Consider the following 19,310-nt stretch of genomic DNA (forward strand, 5'->3'; position numbering starts at 1 on the left):
GGTCAGAGGTCAAGGGGACCCCTTTGAAAATGGCCATAACAGTTTTTCCTCGCCAAAATGTATTGTAAATTTGGAGCGTTATTAAGGCTCCTTCACTACAAGCTAGTATGACATGGTTGGTACCAATGGATTCCTTAGATTTTTCTAATGTCATGTGGTGCTAGTATCTTCACTCTAGCTTTAAAACTGAGCCTGCTACAACCTAAACAAATTCAAGTTCTGTTAATGCATTAAAGGAATTAGTGGCGTTAAAACAAATATATACTCTATAACATGTTATTATCACATTAACTTTGACAGTCCTATTTTTTTTAAATATATATTTTCTGTCAGAAAGAAATAAGCATGTGTGTATGTACAATATTCATGTGTGTGTTTCTGTCCTGCACTGGGAGGATTACTGTAGATTTACAAGGCCTGGTAACAATGAGCAGACCCACCCCAGGGACCCATACTCAATCACTATCACAATGAAATGCTGCTAATTCCTATTTAAAGCTGCCGCACAGGCACTGCCCTCCCTGCTCTCCGGGCCGAGGGAGAGCGGGAAGCTCGGAGACGGAGCGAGGACGAATCCATGTTATGTCAGCCAGTATAGCTTCTGTTCATTTTCTGTCGCTGAGTTCATCTCTTAAGTCTCCATACATCACTCTTCTCCCATTGTTTCCCGGATGTTCATGTGGTAACTTCATGAGACTAATGTGTGTGCCACTGGAGAGCAGTGCATGTTAGCATCTGTGTCATTTGTCTTAGAAGTGCCCACCCAGAGGCCCCCGTCCTCTCTAGCATCGCTCCTTATTGGCGAGCCGCTGAATAATTCAGCAGCTTCAGACGTAAAGGGATTGCTTTAATTCCTGGCTAGCAGGTTAATGTCGGGAGTTTGCTGTAGCATTAAACGGAGGCAGTAATTTATAATGTCAGTACAAGCATAGCAAATAAGCACAATGATGTTTGGTGTTGTTTAGGGTGTTGCATTCATGGATGTAGGTGGTGTGTCTGTGTGTTTTATTCTCGCTGCATGTTATTGCTGCATGTACTTACTTACTGTAGGTGTGCGTCAGTATGGTGTTATGAAATACAGACTGTGAGATTGAGTTGTCGTGTTGCTGTGCTGCTGCCACCTCCTTGGCTCCACATTCATTTAGAGATGAGCTTTAATTGGACTCAGAATCAGGGACAGAAATCTCCAGATGCATAAATATTTTAGAAGAACGCATCGGACAAGTCTGCCTAGCTGACTGTCCTCTTGTCTTTTTGCACTCTTTCTGCACTCTTCCTGTTCCTTGCACATGCATGCAGGCGCACCAAAGCATGCACACTTTCAGCAATGCACATGCACACACGAGCTGTGCAGGTTTTCTGAGAAACTGTAAAGCTTTTTTTTCTTTTTTGGCCATTAAGGGAGGATGAATTATTGGCACCAAATCACTCGAGGAATCCATTTTACTTTAGACACACGCTCGCATGCAAGAGCTGGCAAGCAAACACGCATGCACATATACAGTGCCTTTAAACTGGGGCGCTATCGTAATGGGGGTAATGATTTTTGCATTATTAATGAACCAGGCTTCATACTCATCTTAATTGAAAATGTTCTTTCATCTCCAGCGCTTGCTCATTTATCGTCTCCCTCAATGCAAGCGGTGTAATACATATAGTGTAGATAGCACATATACGCTCGTAGTACTGGCATACGTACAGTAACCAGCACACATCAAAACACACATACACTGGACTTTTTGCTGCCGTTTTATTATCACTTGGTGTTGTACCTGCTCTTGAATAAAAAATAACAAAGGCAACTCCACTTATATATGCAAATTAGCTTGCTGGAATGAAGGTGGTGGGGGGTGAATGAGGGTCGGGGATGTTGGGATGAGAGGGTTTGAGTTTGAAGGGTGGGATTAAATGAGGGTCGTGCACAAGGGGATGAACAGCGGATCGAATGAGGATCGATGATGGGTATAAGCCGGAAGGTGTCATGGCAAGAAACCAAGGGAGTGAAACTCGGTGGGGGCATCATACTGTAACTGTACTGCATCGTCGTCCCCCCGGTTTTATGCTTATGGATTTGTGTGTTGTTGTTTATGAGAGAAGCATCTCGGTGTTTTTATGCTGTTACATAAGTGGTCGCTCTGCGCTTCTCTGACCTTTTTAACACACTGCTAACACCTCAAACAACATAACAAATGAAAGGAGTGGAGAAAGTCAAGAGACAGAGAGGTTGAGGTGAAATAGGAGAAATCAATTAGGGGCATGTGCCGGCAAAACACTAGCGGCTCTGCAACTTTGTGTTATCAGTCGATAACCAGCATCAGATGATGAGTGTGAACTGATGGATAGACCTCGCTCTCACTTTGTATCAGTCCTTCATGGCAGTTTGCTTTCTTTAGAGGGCATACTGGGCAAAAAAAAAAATAGTTTGAATGGAAATCACTTGAGCTGCGTGTGTGTGTGTGTGTTGTGTGTATGTGTGGGTTTTTATGATCATGGGCAGGGTGCCTGGGTCTAAGCCTAGGGCAGTAGTGTCATTAACTTCTCTGGCCCCGAGTGTCGCCCTCACTGGAGATGTCTCTTTACTGACTGGATGGATGGATGGGTCATTGCTTCCATCCCTCTCCCACCCCCCTCTCTCATTGTCAATTCTCCTGCTATCGCTTCGATTTAGCATCACATTTCTTATTCAACCATGGCCATGATTTTTATTTATTTATTTATTTTAGTTTTGTTTTTGAGACACAGATTTCCTCTTATACCGGGTTCGATGGGTTTTAGAGGTCAGAGCAAAGACCCAACCCCAACAAGAAAAACGTTAAATAAAAGTGGATTATTTTACGTCGTCACCGTCCCTCTATTTCTCATTTCAAACATAAAATGACTCAAAATTTAACCAGCACAACAAAAAATAATATTCTCTGCAGACACAAGTATTTCACTCATAAGCAACAAACATATGAGTTTCCTATAGAGACAAAATCCATACAGTACTACTGAGATGCTTAATGTCACAGATGAATAAATCATCCCAATGTATTATGAAACATAGTAAATAATGAACAAATGTACATTAATGACCAAACATACCAACTTATCTACAACCAGCCTGACAGCCAAGTGAGGCCATTGCATATAACCATTAATATTGTATACTGTGGTCTACATTAGATTAACTCACGTGTTATATCGTTGAGCACCATGGATAGAGTCACATATCTGAGTTAAAGGGCTGATGTGCAAGGATGGGCACTGTTAACCAGAACCCTAGTCTTAACCATTAGTGGTGGTGGCGTCTACTTAAAACCCCATTTCCTCTCTGTGTCCCTGTCTGCAGTTAGATTGTGTATTTTAGAGTCCCACGACATGTTCTTTATGCATAATGTATGTATATATAGTTATTGGAAATCAATTAACAACACAAAACAATGACAAATCAGAAACCCTCACAGGTACTGTATTTAGCATAAAGAAATATGCTCAAATCATAACATGGCAAACTGCAGCCCAACAGGCAACAACAGCTGTCAGTGTGTCAGTGTGCTGACTTGACTATGACTTGCCCCAAACTGCATGTGATTATCATAAAGTGGGCATGTCTGTAAAGGGGAGACTCGTGGGTACCCATAGAACCCATTTTCATTCACATATCCTGAGGTCAGAGGTCAAAGGACCCCTTTGAAAATGGCCATGCCAGTTTTTCCTCACCAAAATTTCTTATTTAGCCTCCTTTGCGACAAGCTACTATGACATGGTTGGTACCAATGTATTCCTTAGGTTTTTTAGATTCATATGATATACTAGTATCTTCACTCTAGCTTAAAACTGAGCCCGCTCCAACCTTAAAAATCGCAAGTTGCGTTAATGCGCTAAAGAAATTAGTGGCGTGCGTTATCCTTATTAAAGCTTATAGACGTCGTTCTGGAGGGAACAGACAACATATTTTATTGTTCAATTTTGATTTGTTGTGGGAGGTGGTCCACCATTTTCTGTCCGATATTGAATTCCCAGTTTTCTGTAGGCCTGAGGGCGTGGAGAGCCATGTGCTTCTCCCAATACACATCTAGCCACCAGCTGCTGCGTTTTACCAGACAGCCAACAACTTCACCACGAGGGCTCTCTGTCTAGTTTTTGTATTTTTTATACACATAAGCAGGCCTTAGGGAACGACTTTTTCAAAGATGTGAAGTTTACAGAGACATCTGAAGCAGAATAGCCTATGTAAATTAATGAAAGTAACACTAATCCTACCTATTCCAGCCTAGGTGTTTTGGATTACCTGATTATTGAGGGCACAACTGCGTGTCTGCGAGTGGAATTTAATGCCCTTGTTTTGTCTCCTTCATTCATCCTCCTCCTCTTCTTTTTTTTTTTTTTTTGCGTCTCGGGCCGCGAGAGGGAAGAGCGAGAGGAGCACGGGTGATAATGACTTGTCAAATTAGAAGCGATGGAACCTGCAGCGAGTGTAAACACAATTCGGAATGTTCAGATGACATTTTCCGAGCTGTATTTCTACTGGGGGAGATTAGCGGAGTGACAGCTCAGCCTGAATCTCATGGATCACAGCTGCACAATGGAGGAGCACCAGCACACACACACACACAGACACAGACGGAGAGAGAAGAAATTACTGGCATTTTAATACTACACAGCAGACTGACACCTGCATAGACAAACACAAAGATTCCCTCACATACACAGACACTTTGCATTTGGCTATCTTGTGATTTTGGAAATGCTTCCTCCTTTTTTCAGGCCTTTTCTTCACAGTCATGGTCCAAGGGGTTTGGCTCAGCCAGTCACGCTGTGTATGGATTCTCTACTATGTAGCCTGCCCGCACCCCGTCATCATGATGGATGGTGTTCACACACAGCCCCGACTTTATAACTTATAGGGAATTTATTTGCATGTGTTTCCATTACCAGTAAAACTGCACATGATGTAGCCGAGGCGTGGACTTTTTAGTTGTTAAGATATTAGGGGCTCCTGTTTCTTAGTGTTCCATTTTACGCATGGCCGTCCTCCCCAGTCGCGGCGGCAGCCATGAACGGCGCTGCTCATTTCCCAACTTCGCCTATGAAATAAAGAGCCATTTACGAGGAACAATGTCCCGGCCACCACATCTCCCTCTACGCTGCCCCCACTATTGGAGAGATACTATTGAGAATCCCGAGCGCATCAATTTGGGCCTCAAATGACTTTCTCCAGCTGGCCAAATCCTGACAAGCTTTCTGTTCTCCTTAAAAAAGAGCCCTTTATCATCAAGAGAAAGGAAGAAAGGATGAGCAAGGGAAAGAGAGAGAGAGAGAGAGAGAGAGAGAGAGAGAGAGAGAGAGAGGGAGAGAGAGAGTAAAGTCAAAAAGCTAATGTCTCAGTGACACCCTTTCTCACACAACAGGGGAAATTTCTGTTCTATAACGGGTTCTGGTTAATTTGAAGTCAATTGGAGAGTTATTAAAAGGATCTGAGTGAGCTGTGCTGAACTTGGTCAAGGGCAACAAACTCACCCTGGTTTCCATATGAAACAATAGAAACAGGACTGTCACCTTCAGGCAAACTTGAAAGTTTCTATGATTTGCCTATAAACTACTTTTAATACTGTACAGTATGTGTCGATTAAGGATTCCATACCGTTTTACTTTTTTTTTTTTTTTTGTTATTTTATCTCAAATACATTTGCCTGCAGTTTCCACCTGCGTATATTCCGTGGGGCAAATCTCATTGTTGAGGATTTGCCTCGTTTTTAGGTATTGTTTTTGGTTTATCTCTTCAAGCTTCATGTTGCCTTTGGAATTACTCTGCCAATATGTATGCAAATATCAACATCCGCGCCCACAAATTAGATTGACTTCATTTCCCTATTGTTCCTATATGCTTTCCGGGGTCCTCGGGTGCAGGTTCAGTAGTTTAATGTAACACATGCTGTGCATTACAGCGCAATTTACTGTGCGTGCATGTCAGGAATGAACATTAATAAAGCAAGATGCAGAGAAATGGAGGCTCTAATTCAATTCACATAGAGTAGGATATGATGAGTGTATCTCGCTGACGTGGACACACACACACACACACCGGTATGGCCAGGATACATTTTCTGAGCAGAACTTAATGGGGATTAATTAATGGCCTCAATTTATAAGGAACATATGACTTATCAGCTGTTCTTTTTCTTTGAGTTGCTTATGTGATACTTTTTAATTGCATTTGCCACATAATTGCTAAACACAATAATATAGAACAACAACCTGGGAAAAACATACAATGAATATAAAATAAAGAAGAAGAGGAAAAGACCGCCATTGGAGCGTAACAGCGATTAGAGCAGACATTAAGAACGTTCATTATCATACATTTACTCATTAGGCAAGGTTCCTAATAGCGGGGGCCATCTCAGTCCAATGCTTGTACAGTCTTAAGGCGGCCTTGTTTAACCTGGCAGTGAGGCCATCTTCAGTGTTTCTAAATGTTAATATGAGCGCTAAACCCAGATTATATTACAGATGTTTTATAGTTGCAGTCGTTGTAAACCCAGAAAGAAGAAAAGAAGAGTGATTAAGTGTGATAGATTTGTTGTTACAGACACAAGGCAGAGACTGGAACATAATTAAATTGGAGTAAATCAGCTGGAGTGGAATTAACACATTTCCAAAAGGTTGCAGTAATAGGACACTTCCAAAACAAGTACGAGAATGTTACGGGGACATTATCACAGCAAAACAGGCAAGTGTTGTCAGAGGTCAAACCGAGTTTATAGCTCCTTCCCCAATGATGTTAACATTACTTTTTAAAATTAGTGGATTTTGTAACTCCTATTATTCGTCTTTGTCTTACTTTCTATTTAGGGATAACAGTATGTGTTAAAACTAAAATCCCCATAATTGGGTGGCTTTGTTTGGGATGTAAACAGGAAGTATAATGTTATCATGGAATCAGATAGTTATGCTGTAGTTGAGCTCTGTTTTTTTAGACTTGGTTTGTTCACATTTTTGGCAAATTGGCACCATTGAAAGAATGCAGAATTAGCTATTAGCAGTTCCTGGATTATATTGATACTAAAGAAAACTTAAATACTAGGGCTGTCAATCGATTAAAATATTTAATCACGATTAATCAGAAATTAAACAGACATTTTATATCTGTTCAAAATGTACCTTAATGTGAGATTTGTTAAGTATTTAATACTCTTATCAACATAGGAGTGGACAAATATGCTGCTTTATGCAAATGTATGTATATATTTATTATTGTAAATCAATTAACAACACAAAACAATGACAAATATTGTCCAGAAACCTTCACAGGTACTGCATTTAGCATAAAGAATATGCTCAAATCATAACATGGCAAACTGCAGCCCAACAGGCAACAACAGCTGTCAGTGTGTCAGTGTGCTGACTTGACTATGACTTGCCCCAAACTGCATGTGATTATCATAAAGTGGGCATGTCTGTAAAGGGGAGATTTGCGAGTACCCATAGAAACCATTTTCATTCACATATCTTGAGATTAGAAATCAAGGACCCCCTTTGAAAATGGCCATTTTTATTCGCCAAACTTCAGCCGTAGTTGGAGCATTATTTAGGCTCTTTCATGACAAGCTAGTATGACATAGTTGGTACCAATGGATTCCTTAGGTTTTTCTAGTTTCATATGATGCCAGTATCTTCATTCTAGCTTTAAAACTGAGCCCGTTACAACCTCTGAAAGATAGATTGAGTTAGTGGCGTTAATTAGTGCCGTTGAAACGAATTTGTGTTAACGCGTTATTATCGCGTTAACTTTGACAGCCCTATTAAAAACATGATGATTCTCAGGCAAATTCTGGAGTTATAAGAAGCATAATTTTTTTTCTATGATTTGTAAGCAGATTCATATTATGTGCATCATCTGTGTGTTATGACTCGTAGAAGGATTTTGACGTGAGGATTTAAAATACCTTAATCGCCATGAGCTGTGTCCATCTGCTGACCGTGTTTCCAAACTAGTTTCCATTGTTGTGGAACAGCAGCACACACCTGTCCCTTTCATCTTACTCAGTATCTTTGCCTCGCGTGTCTCATTCCCCGGGGGGGATGTGCCTTCACCGTTTGAAAACCTCTGGTGTAAAATATTCGAAGCTCTGGGAATAAGCTACAGAGGAAAATGAGCTGGAATCGACTACAAGCGGGAAACTCTCTACAAACAAAATAACAAGGCTGTGAAAGAACCAAATGCAGGGTAAATTACTCAATACTTCCTTGAACAGTCAGCAAAAGCAGCCAGATTTGGGCTACAATAGCCGTGGCAGTGGGGACATATTCCAAGTCTGGCACTGGGCTGTTCAGGTGGGGGTTTGTGTTGGTGGGTAGCTGTGTGGCAGCAAGCCTGGCAGACATGCTGCTTTGTTTGCTTTGCATATGCAGCCTTCACATCACATCCCATCACAGTTTCACTCGCCTCTATCTCTGTCTGCTCTTCCAATCCTTCATTATAAATATATAATAGGTCTGGATACTTTTCCACACACTTGATACACACTAGTAGAGTTTTAACTACGGTGAAATGGAAGTAGTGACGATGTTATAAGTTTGGTACATTTCTGCAGCATTTGTTTGTTTGATCCGGCCAACATTTTGTCTCACAGCAACTACTGGCCGCAGGCATGAAATTGGGTACCGGTCATCATACTTTCCAAAAAAAAAATACTAGTATTACTCAGGTGTAGATGCTTTTTAAAATATGTTATTATCACGTTACGTACAACAAAACAACAATAAGTGTACAGTATTCCCTCATACAGCCCCAACTAACGATGAACTAAAATACCAAGAAGCAAACAGGAAGCTGAAGAAAGAATACAATGAATAACATATAACCTATCAAGGTGATTTGTAAATGAATTAAAATAAAATAAATAGGCAAAACTAGGGCTGTCAAAGTTAGCGCGATAATAACGCGTCAACGTAAAATTTGTTTTGACGCCATTATTTTCTTTAACGCATTAACGCAACTTGAGATTTTTAGGTTGTAGCAGACTCAATTTTAAAGCTAGAGTCGAAGATACTGGTATCATATGAAAGAAAACCTAAGGAATCCATTGGTACCAACCGTGTCATACTAGCTCGTCCAAACTTGCGCTAAATTTTGGCGAGGGAAAACTGTCATGGCCATTTTCAAAGGGGTCCCTTGACCTCTGACCTCAAGATATGTGAATGAAAATGGGTTATATGGGTACCCACGAGTCTCCCCTTTACAGACATGCCCACTTTATGATAATCACATGCAGTTTGGGGCAAGTCATAGTCAAGTCAGCACACTGACACACTGACAGCTGTTGTTGCTTGTTGGGCTGCAGTTTGCCATGTTATGATTTGAGCATATGTTTTATTCTAAATACAGTACCTGTGAGGGTTTCTGGACAAAGTATTAAATACTTAAAAAATCTCCCTTTATGGTACATTTTGAAAAGATAAAAGATGTGTGATTCATTCGCGATTAATCGTGATTAACTATGGACAGTCATGCGATTAATCGCGATTCAATATTTTAATTGATTGACAGCCCTAGGCACAACATATTGTTTTGAAGTTAAATATATACCTTTTATTATTATACTATATGTGTTATTCAGTAATGACAGAAAGAGAAAGACAAAGAGGAAGGTAGAGTCTTATTGAGTATTATTCCCTGTCTACCGTTTTTTTTGGAGAGACAGCAAAGGTAGTTCGCCACCATCTTTAGAGAGAAATTATCAGTATTGGTCCACATTTGCATATAAATGAACAATGGTTAACTGTCAGTGAGAGTGAATGGTTTGGAGACAGAGGAATGTGGAGTGGCACAGCAGAGAGGGAGAGATTAAAAAGTCAGATATCAAGTTACTTCGAGTCGTACAAAGACAAGGAGAGAACATTAATACACAACCATGCTTCTGTGAAACATATAATGTGTAATACATGTATACATAATTCATATTCAAAGATAACCTATCAGTTGATAAATAAATTATATGTTTTTGTGATTTTTCAGGTCACATGCAGAAAAGCTCTGCTGTTATAGTTTATTTAGGACCGTGCCAGGTCCTGTTAAACCAGATCATGGCCCCACTGGAACGGAGTAGACCAGAACAAAGCCAGACTAGCAGGCTACGGTAACTTGGTCTGTTCTAGCGTTGTGGATCCCAGACAACAAAAGATGGATGACACAGAAGCTTATTTTCCTTATCAGGTTGTAGTTTGCTGAATCTCGTACCAAATGTCATTTCAATTTCAAAGGCCTGAGTCTGTAACTGAGCACACACAATTCAATTTTTATGCCTCCGTGCCGGCAACAGCCGTGGCCAGAGGCATTATGTCCGTCCATACGTACGGACGTACATCCATATGTACGTCCATCTGGCCCGACCATTCTTGGGAATGCAATATCTCAGGAAAGCCTGGAGGGAATTTCTTCAAATTTGGCACAAACGTCCACCTGGACTCAAAGATGAAATTATAAGATTTTGGTGGTCAAAGGTCAAAGTCACTGTGACCTCACAAAACACGTTTTTGGCCATAACTGAAGAATTCATATGTTAAGTATGACAATTTCACACATATATCTAATAGGATGAAATTATATTTTAGACAGACATGGATGTAAACTGCAACTTGACTGGTTGGCAGAGGCATTCAACCATGAGGTGGATGGAGACTCTTGAAAGTCATGCAGAGTTCACCCAGGTTACACCTACCACTATTTTGAGGCCAACAAGCCAGGAAGAAAGAGTCAAAGTCAGGGCACAGCAAGGACTCCCAGTGGAACTGCTGGCTAAAAAGAAAAAGCCAGTGATTTACAGAGGCTACAGCGATTCTATCACTGCAGGTTAAGACTTCCTTTGGACAGGAAGCAAGCCTTATAGTTAGATATTTTGAAGACTAGTGCAAGAATGTTTTGTTGTATATTTACTACTCTGTATATCAAACCATTTTATGTCAGTGCAGAGGACTTACACCAGTAATGTGTGCAGCACGGGAGAATAATATGTAATTTGCCAAAAGATTATGGGTGGTGTTTTTATCTTATTCCAGGTCTTACTAGCGCAGTGAACCATTCACTATAGATTCTGTACAATTACCCGCAGGGGTCAGCCACAGTACCCGCACTTGTGGAGCCAGAAAACCATGGAGATCTGTAGTACATAATCAGCCTTTGCCAAGAATACATAGGTGAATTTCCATAGTGGAGCATCATTTCTTTTTGCCTCCAGGGTTATTGGTTATTTGTTCTGTAAAGTAACAATTTGTTTCATATGAAAATAAATTCCACAGTGAACAAAAAAGGGAATTTATTGTTCTAAATATCGGTTAGAAAGCAGCAAATAGGCAACGGAGGAGGCAAAAGATCCACGCCAAGCTAGAGGGAATTAGTCGGCTGGATAGGGAGATAGAGACGGGGTCATGTATGCAGCAGAGTGGATAAGGAGGAGAAAAAGAGAATGAGAGAGACAGAAAGTTATTAAGAGTCCTTATCCACATATAGATCACTGAATGTCTTCCTGGCCTGCGAGAACCCTGCCGCCCACCCAACATCTGATAATTACACTTCATTAAGGGAGCAGGTAGTGATTAGAGAAGAGAGGCCGACTACTGAGGATGACATAAGAGAGAGTGAGAGACATGGAAGCAGGAAAGTGAGGCACACTTGAGTGATATACTGTTGTGAAAGGATAATGGGAATTGTATAATGGGAATTTGATTATGGGAGGGGGAGCGTGAGTTGACTTGGATGACACGTAACCCGCTCTGTGAATGGGGGGTTGGGTTGCTTGTTTGTGTTTATGCATGAATGTGGGTCAATTTATCGTAGCTCGGGGGTCTATAGTTATTGCTTTGGTTTAATGTCACAGGAAGATGGACAGGTCTGCCTCGACGCCAAATGTAATAAGGTTCCTGTGAGACACATATCCTGTGGCTCGACATTCCCCCGCTGCACCGGCCATGCCTATGCCCTATACATCATGTGATGTAGCAGTGTTAGGGCAGCAAAGCAGCACTCGCCGGTAAAGGAGCGCCGCAGCTTATGGTGCTGCAGTAAGATTCATTGGGGCAGAGGCCAATTTCCCGCAGTCTGACAGCCATGCGGGAATGTGTCCATATGGAAGCATCATTTACACTATGGGCTTGTCCAAGAGTGGCTGTTACAGAATCGCTACTGAAGGTGTGATGTCCCAGAGGTGCCGGGGAGAGATCCTGTATTTGTGTGTGTGTAGATGTGTATGTGCTGTCAGCAGAGGGAGAGTGAGAGGTGAGGAGTGCAGTATTCCTCCAGCGGAAAGCATTGATTTTCCGGCCCAGCGTGGGGATGTGGGAAATGTCAGCCTCTAATTGAGTTGATAAAACCGTTTTGAGTTTCAGACATAAATATGGTTTCCTACACAAAAGGCCCTCCGCATTAAACAACTCCCATTTGGAGGTCTGTAAGGAATGAAAGCTTCCATTGTTGTCTGTGTGCGTGTTAGGCCTGCACGATATGAGGGAAATCTGCGATGTGCGATAACATTGTTCAATATTGCGATGATATATGACTTGCGATAGATAAACTGCTCTTGATCATATTAAAGTTAAATGCATCAATTTGGAGCACTTTGAGAGCCAAATTACAAAGCTACATCTATGAAGGACCTGGTGCTCTTGGCCTTTCCAAGCAGACCTCGGTCACGGTGCACCAGACGATGCACCCAGCGAGGGCCAGCCCACCAGTTGAGAAGTGTAAACATATTTTCGGTTCATTATGAAACTGTAGCGGGCTGGAAGTCAGATCACTTTGATTTCATCTGAATTAGGCTACACAATGGTTGATTATGATTTGATAAAGATCCACAGCATACTCTGCTCCGCCGGTTGCAACATGTGGATAAATATATTATTCAATATTTTTTTTATTGGCCATCAACCTCACGTTGACGCACATATTGTCGAAAAAAATATATATACTTGAAGTGTAAAGAAACGCCTCAGTTCGGGTTGCGGTTACGTGACACACAACTGAGACTGAGCCGTACGGACAGCTTCTGCATAGATTACAATGCGAGCGTATCTGTCTCTTCTGACACTCTCCAGTCTGGACATACACAGGGTGGACAGAAATCGTTTTTTGTTTTTTTTTGCGTGTTGCACTATAGTGGCATTTGCGGGGATACAGTGATTCACGACCTTAAAAAGAAAGTGGGAAAGAGCCGTAAAGTTGATGGCCAGTGGCCCCTTGGCCTACCTACTTCCAGCGCCCATGGTCTTTAGCACCGGAGCCCATTTAATAATGGGTTTCTGTAACCATCCCTAAATATGATGATTTGTCTTATTCATCGCGTTTCAGACAGCCTTTTGCGATGTGGTTATCACGCATGTTCATATCGCGATGACAATACATCCCCAGCCATAGCACCGGTGTGTTTTAACATGTGCATGCCCTCATGCATGTGGACATTGCTTCTCGGACGGCACGTGTCCGCACGTCTGCATGGTGGAAAAAAAGCGACAGGCGCGCCGCCACGGAATAAAATGTTTTCTTTCACTGTGAATCAGGATACAAGCTCGTTAGAATAAACCGTTTTTGTTGTGGCGGCGAGGGCAGAAATGGAGAATGTGAGAGAGAGAGGCAGAGGTCATATCCATTAGAGGTGTAGAGGCTGAATAAAGAAAAGGCTGAATGAAGCCTCTGCCGTCCCTGCTGATTAGCAGATTGATATGCATTGAGGGCAGGGAACTTACCTGCTGCCTTCAATGGAGACTCACTCTAATGTCAGGGGAGGAATGGCTGTTTGTGGTTTAGTGTTTCGCTGATGATTATCTCCTATTTAGTGCTAGAATGTTCAAAGAAGATAGAGGCACAAAATGGAAGTGAATCGTGCTGTTTTTTTCTGACATAATAATGGAACATTTTCCTTCTTGTTTTTAGGTGATATTTGAATAATTTAGCCATATAACTCAATTGCCAAAAAAACAGCTCGTCTCCTGCCTTTGAATTGTTAATCGTGCTCATCAGTAAGGTGCTTAACAGTTATATAATCAAGTTTAAGTCGAGAGGAGTGCATGTGAACACATATGAGAGTGCACTTGTGCCTGTTTGCATCTATAGGGGCCCCTGCTCTCATTATTAGGAATGATAATTAGACAGGGTTTCACACATTACGTCTCACAAGCGCACACTTTCTGTTTCTCTCACATTCATATGTAAGTGCTACACACATTTGTGGCTTAGCCTACTGGTAATTAACAGACATAATTAGGCAGACAACCGTTCGTATAGGGAATGCATGCTCATGCAAACACACGTGCACACACACACACACACATTACTTCCCTGGTAATTAAGAGTATTAATTACAAGCATAGCTGTCCCTGTGAGGCTCTCTATCACTCACAGACTGGCACGCAGCGGGGTTCTTATTACTTTATCTCACCGCACCATCATCTCTCTCTCTCTCAATCTCTCTGGTTACACATGCACACACATGTACTCCCTAATATACACCTGCTGGATAAACAAATGGTAGCTAATTAGTCAGAGACTGATAGCTGGCCATAGGTTAACCTCTGCTGGCTTTGGGAATTGAGCGAGATCTGCTGGCTGGAACTAGAACAGCCCAGTGTGCCTGAGGGGCTGTGCCAGTGTCTTTGATTTTTGTCAAATGTCCTTTCAGCTGCTGTGCCCTCTGCCTCACTTCTTTTTTTTCTTCTTCTACACTTTGTTATACTGCTGCAGCTGAGGTATTCATTTCACAAATTAGGACGGGAGATACAGTTTCCATCTGTATCACACGTGATTTTATCAGTAAAATGAGCTACTCTAGTTTCACTAACACACTAACCTATGTGGACATGTAGGCCAAACTCTCAGTCGAGTCAGGGTGGAGTTTCTTTAGAGAATTATAGATTATATCTGAGCTAGCATGTTAGCTCAGGACAAAAACTGTGAGACAAAGAGCCTGAGGAAAAAGATCTCTCCATAGACAGGGGAACACGCCTTTTACTTCAAGAGCTCGAGGCGTATTCCCAGTTAACGAAGTAGCCTTGCACTCTTCGACCTTAAAGCTGCGGTGCCTCCTCAGCACTTGGAGGAACCTGACATCATTTGTGAAGGTATTTTACAGGTCATTCCCAAATTTTACAGCAGTTGCTGACCGTGTTTGGATATTGCAGGATAGCGTCTGAGCTGTCTCTGCAGAGGCCAAGGTGGCGCACATGCCCTGAATGTGTGAGCGGCGTCAAAATAGCAGGGGAGGTGAGGAGAGGAGAGGAGGCATTGCGCAAAAGGTGTTAATATCCATGCAGCATACACCATGAAAAAGATGTATACTTGCAAACTGTACAGCTTAGTGTCTCTTTACTAATAAAGCCATTAAAGTCTTTTATCATAAATAAAAAAGAGGATTATTGTGGGTGGTTTATAAACTGGTAATCCTCATCCCACTCATACTTGTAAAGTAACGTGAAGATGTATACGATCCCTGTATTGTTTTTGCAGTAAATGTAATATTTATATGTGCTGTAATCACACTGCAACCTATTCTGTATGTGCTCATACATATTATATCATGGCTTAACCCCGTACCAGCCAGGTGATGTTCAGGGGTAGATAAATAGTCAACAGTAGATGTGACATAGAAGTGGTGTACATAATCTGAAAGCTGGGAACCTAAAGATTAATTTGAGATGCAGCTCAGCATTGTATGTCAAGTTGTTCTAGTGGGTAATAAGAAATAGAAAAATAATTAATTAATTAATTAATCAATTAAGATAAATTTGAAAGTGCATAAGAGCATAGAACATGATGATATACAGTAAGTATGAGATGGCCATCCCCATGCCTATTATGTCTCATAAATTGTTGCAGCAATTTTTGGGGTTGATACCATTTGTTACACAGATTTGGTGCTAAATTTAACAATTTTTTACCACTCAGGAATTGATAAAAATGACCCAAATCCCTCCAAAATACCACATTAAGACACCAAGACCTTGAGGTCACAGCAAGTCATCCTTTATAGTGAGGTCATGTTTCAGAAAATGGTCTCATTACAATGAAATGGCTAATATGGGGATTAACATCCTCACACATGAATACAATTGGACTCATTGGATCCACAAGAGTCTCAGCTTTACAGTAATTCACAAATTTATGTAATTCCAAGACTGTTTAGGGACCCCAGTATGCAAAAATATTCTAATACACCATTTTTAGAATAGGCGAAAATAACACATTTATACTGCATGTGATTATCATAAAGTGGGTCTGTAAAGGGGAGACTCGTGGGTACCCATAGAACCCATTTTCATTCACATATCTTGAGGTCAGAGGTCAAGGGACCCCTTTGAAAATTGGCATGCCAGTTTTCCCTCGCCAAATTTATTGCAACTTTGTAGCGTTATATAGCAATCTTCCTGACAAGCTAGTATGACATGGTACCAATGGATTCCTCTCTTGCTTTTTAGTTTCATATGATATCAGTATCTTCACTCTAACTTTAAAGCTGAGCCCGCAACAACCTCTGAAAGACAGAACCGCGGCCGGGCCCGCCAGTGGGCTGTCGGAGTTTTAAGGGTTTTTAACCTTTAGAAGTGTGCTGATGAAAGTCTCCCTCGCTCTTTCTGTTTCTCTGCAGTGGACGGCTGTACAGATTGGTCAGTGGACTACCTGAAGTACCGGGTGCTGCAGGGCGAGCCGGTGCGGCTGAAGTGCGCTCTGTTCTACGGTTACATCCGGGCCAACTACAGCCAGGCACAGAGTGTGGGCCTCAGCCTCATGTGGTACCGCAGCTCCGGCCTGGGCCACAGCGACTTCGAGGAGCCCATCTCTTTCGACGGTGTGCGTATGAGCAAGGAGGAAGACGCCATCTGGTTCAGGCCCGCAGACATCCAGGACGTGGGCCTTTACTCCTGCGTGTTACGGTAGGATGGAGGGGAAAAGAGATCATGCTGGGGATGATGCATTTAAATAACACAAATTCTGTTTTTCTCAAAGACAAAGTTCACCATTTTGGGAATTTATTGCAATCTTGCCGAGAGTCAGATAAGAAGATTAATACCACTCGCATGTCAGTGCATCAAGTTTTGAGCTGAAACCTGAAGCTGATTAGCATTGCTTAGCATAGAAACTGGAAGCTGGGGGAAGCAGCTTGTCTGGCTCTCTCAAAAATTCAAAAATATATCTCTAAGACCTACTAATTGGCATTTTGTATCACAGTTTAATCCGTACATATACAGCAGAAATGTTAAAAAGATACAAAAGACACATGGCCTTGATGTTTTCATCCAACTATCAGAAAGAAAGCAAATAAGCATATTTCCCCAAATCTTTAACTATTCCTTTTAATCAGCGGAATAAAAATGTGTTACATAGAGCATGTTATTTCTGAATAAAAAAATCATTCCCAAGGACTGGGTCGGGACCCACAGGTGGGTCGCAGTCGATTGTATTAGGCTCATCAAATAAATTTGCAGAATTTCTTCCATAGTCTTTTATTTAAAGCCCCAGACACACCAACCCGACATCAGAGAACTAGCGGCGACGAAGACTGACCGTTGCGTCGCTTCACATTGCCTTTGTTGTGGCTGACAAGTTGCACTCGAACACACCGCAAAGACTACAGCCGAGCCAGTTAGCACGTACGTTCTGCGCCTGTGTGAGAGGAAATAACCCTCCCTACCAGCAAGCAGGTTGCGGTAGTCTATATTCCAGACCGAGAACAGCGGATATACAAACCGTTGTTATGATACATACATGAAATAAAGCAGCATTTGCCGACCATTTTCACATCACTCTAACTCACCACTTAGCTTCATTACAGATGGGAAAATATCTGTGTTTTGAAATGATCAGATGAGATGAAGATAATCTTGATGATCTTGACTTTCCTCACGTCCGTTTCTCTTCTCGTGCACTGATTCGTTTAAGCTGAACCGTCAATCAAAGTGATTTCTCTCACCGACGGGCTCCACAGCCGATTCAACATGCTGAGTTGGCCAGAAAAACTCCAACACGGGCAGACTAAAGCCGACGGTTCGGAACACACCCAAAAAAATAGTCCCACGGACGCTGTCCGGCAGCCGACCGTCGACTTAGTGTGTCAGGACCTTAACATCTATATCTACAGTACACCTTTGAGCCGCATGAGGAAGCCTGAATGTATTGTTCTGGTAATTGTAGCCTACTGATAACATTGAATCTAATATGAAAGGCATAAATTCTGTTTGTTTTACTGATGAGGAAAAAAAAAAGGGCCTGTTTACTCTGCTTAAATGCTTTTATATGGTCTCGTTTATAAAGTATTTAGCATGTGTATATGTTTTCATAAAATTAAGTTGTGATTTATCAAACATATCTCTTTGAAATGGCTGGTTTACCTATTTAAGATAATATAAGATGATGCGGAAAAGGCAGTAAAGATGGTCAGGAATGTTCATTTACGCACAAATTCGCTCTTAGCCCCTCTTGATTTATATCTGAGGTCCATTGTGAATTGGGTCGCGATGGATTGTCATTTTTAAAAAGATGGTCCCCAGAAAAAAAAGTTTTGGAAACACTGATCTACATGATGATCGTAATTGAGTGATTCCTCTTATTTGTTCCTGTAACCGGTGTGTTTACTTAAATCAAATTATACTGTCTGATCCCATTAGCAAATTTATCTTCTAGTGAACTACGAGCAAAGTGGAAGTGGCGAGGGCAGATATATAGACAAAGAGGTAACTGAATATAAACACAAACACCCACACGTACACACTCTTTAGTGGGCCATTACAGAGAGACTCTTTCTAATACAAGATGCATAATTATGTGGCAGTAACTTATTAACCTTTACAGTGGAGAACATCCCTCAATAAACGGCTCATTGCAGCTCTTCATTTCAGAGAGTTTTTAATAAACCCAGTTAAAGGCCTCTTAAAGACCCAGAGAGGCTTGCAGGATACATCGAGTGTGACCGGGGGAGGGTGTTTGTGTGAATTGATACCCCAGTCTATACTGCAATTCATTACTGCTCTCTGTAGGACTAATCTGGCTCAAACAGTGTTGTCTCACTCTAGATTAATATTGTCTTTGATTATTGACAATTTCTCCTAACAAGGCTTGGTTCCTAACCAAATGTTGCTTGAAATTCAGAGCATACCTCCGCTCCGTAAAGCACTACAGTTGTAGAAAGTGCCCCCAGCACCGTGTTTCTCGTGTTGAGCTGGGGGGGATTTCAAACTTCTCAGATACCCTAATCGGAACACTGCGAGAGATTTGCCTCTGAGCTGAAATCAATTGTCTTTTTGTTAGGGAGTAAGCTTCTAAGTCACACATTTTAGCACACATG

General features: G+C 41.6%; 2 protein-coding genes across 3 annotated transcripts in view; one reads left to right on the forward strand and one right to left on the reverse strand.

Moving 5' to 3' along the window:
• Positions 1-19,310, reverse strand: part of cmss1 (cms1 ribosomal small subunit homolog) — a 341,858-nt gene that overhangs the window by 260,281 nt on the left and 62,267 nt on the right. The gene's annotated exons all lie outside the window — the stretch shown is intronic.
• Positions 1-19,310, forward strand: part of il1rapl1a (interleukin 1 receptor accessory protein-like 1a) — a 203,079-nt gene that overhangs the window by 72,060 nt on the left and 111,709 nt on the right. For both annotated transcript variants that reach the window (XM_074658820.1, XM_074658821.1), the window contains exon 3: positions 16,617-16,902. In XM_074658820.1, coding sequence (XP_074514921.1) covers positions 16,617-16,902 — 286 coding nt within the window. The remainder of the gene's footprint in view (positions 1-16,616; positions 16,903-19,310) is intronic.

Source organism: Sebastes fasciatus, chromosome 14 (assembly GCF_043250625.1).
Source record: "Sebastes fasciatus isolate fSebFas1 chromosome 14, fSebFas1.pri, whole genome shotgun sequence".
In the NCBI taxonomy this organism is placed as follows: Eukaryota; Metazoa; Chordata; class Actinopteri; order Perciformes; family Sebastidae; genus Sebastes; species Sebastes fasciatus.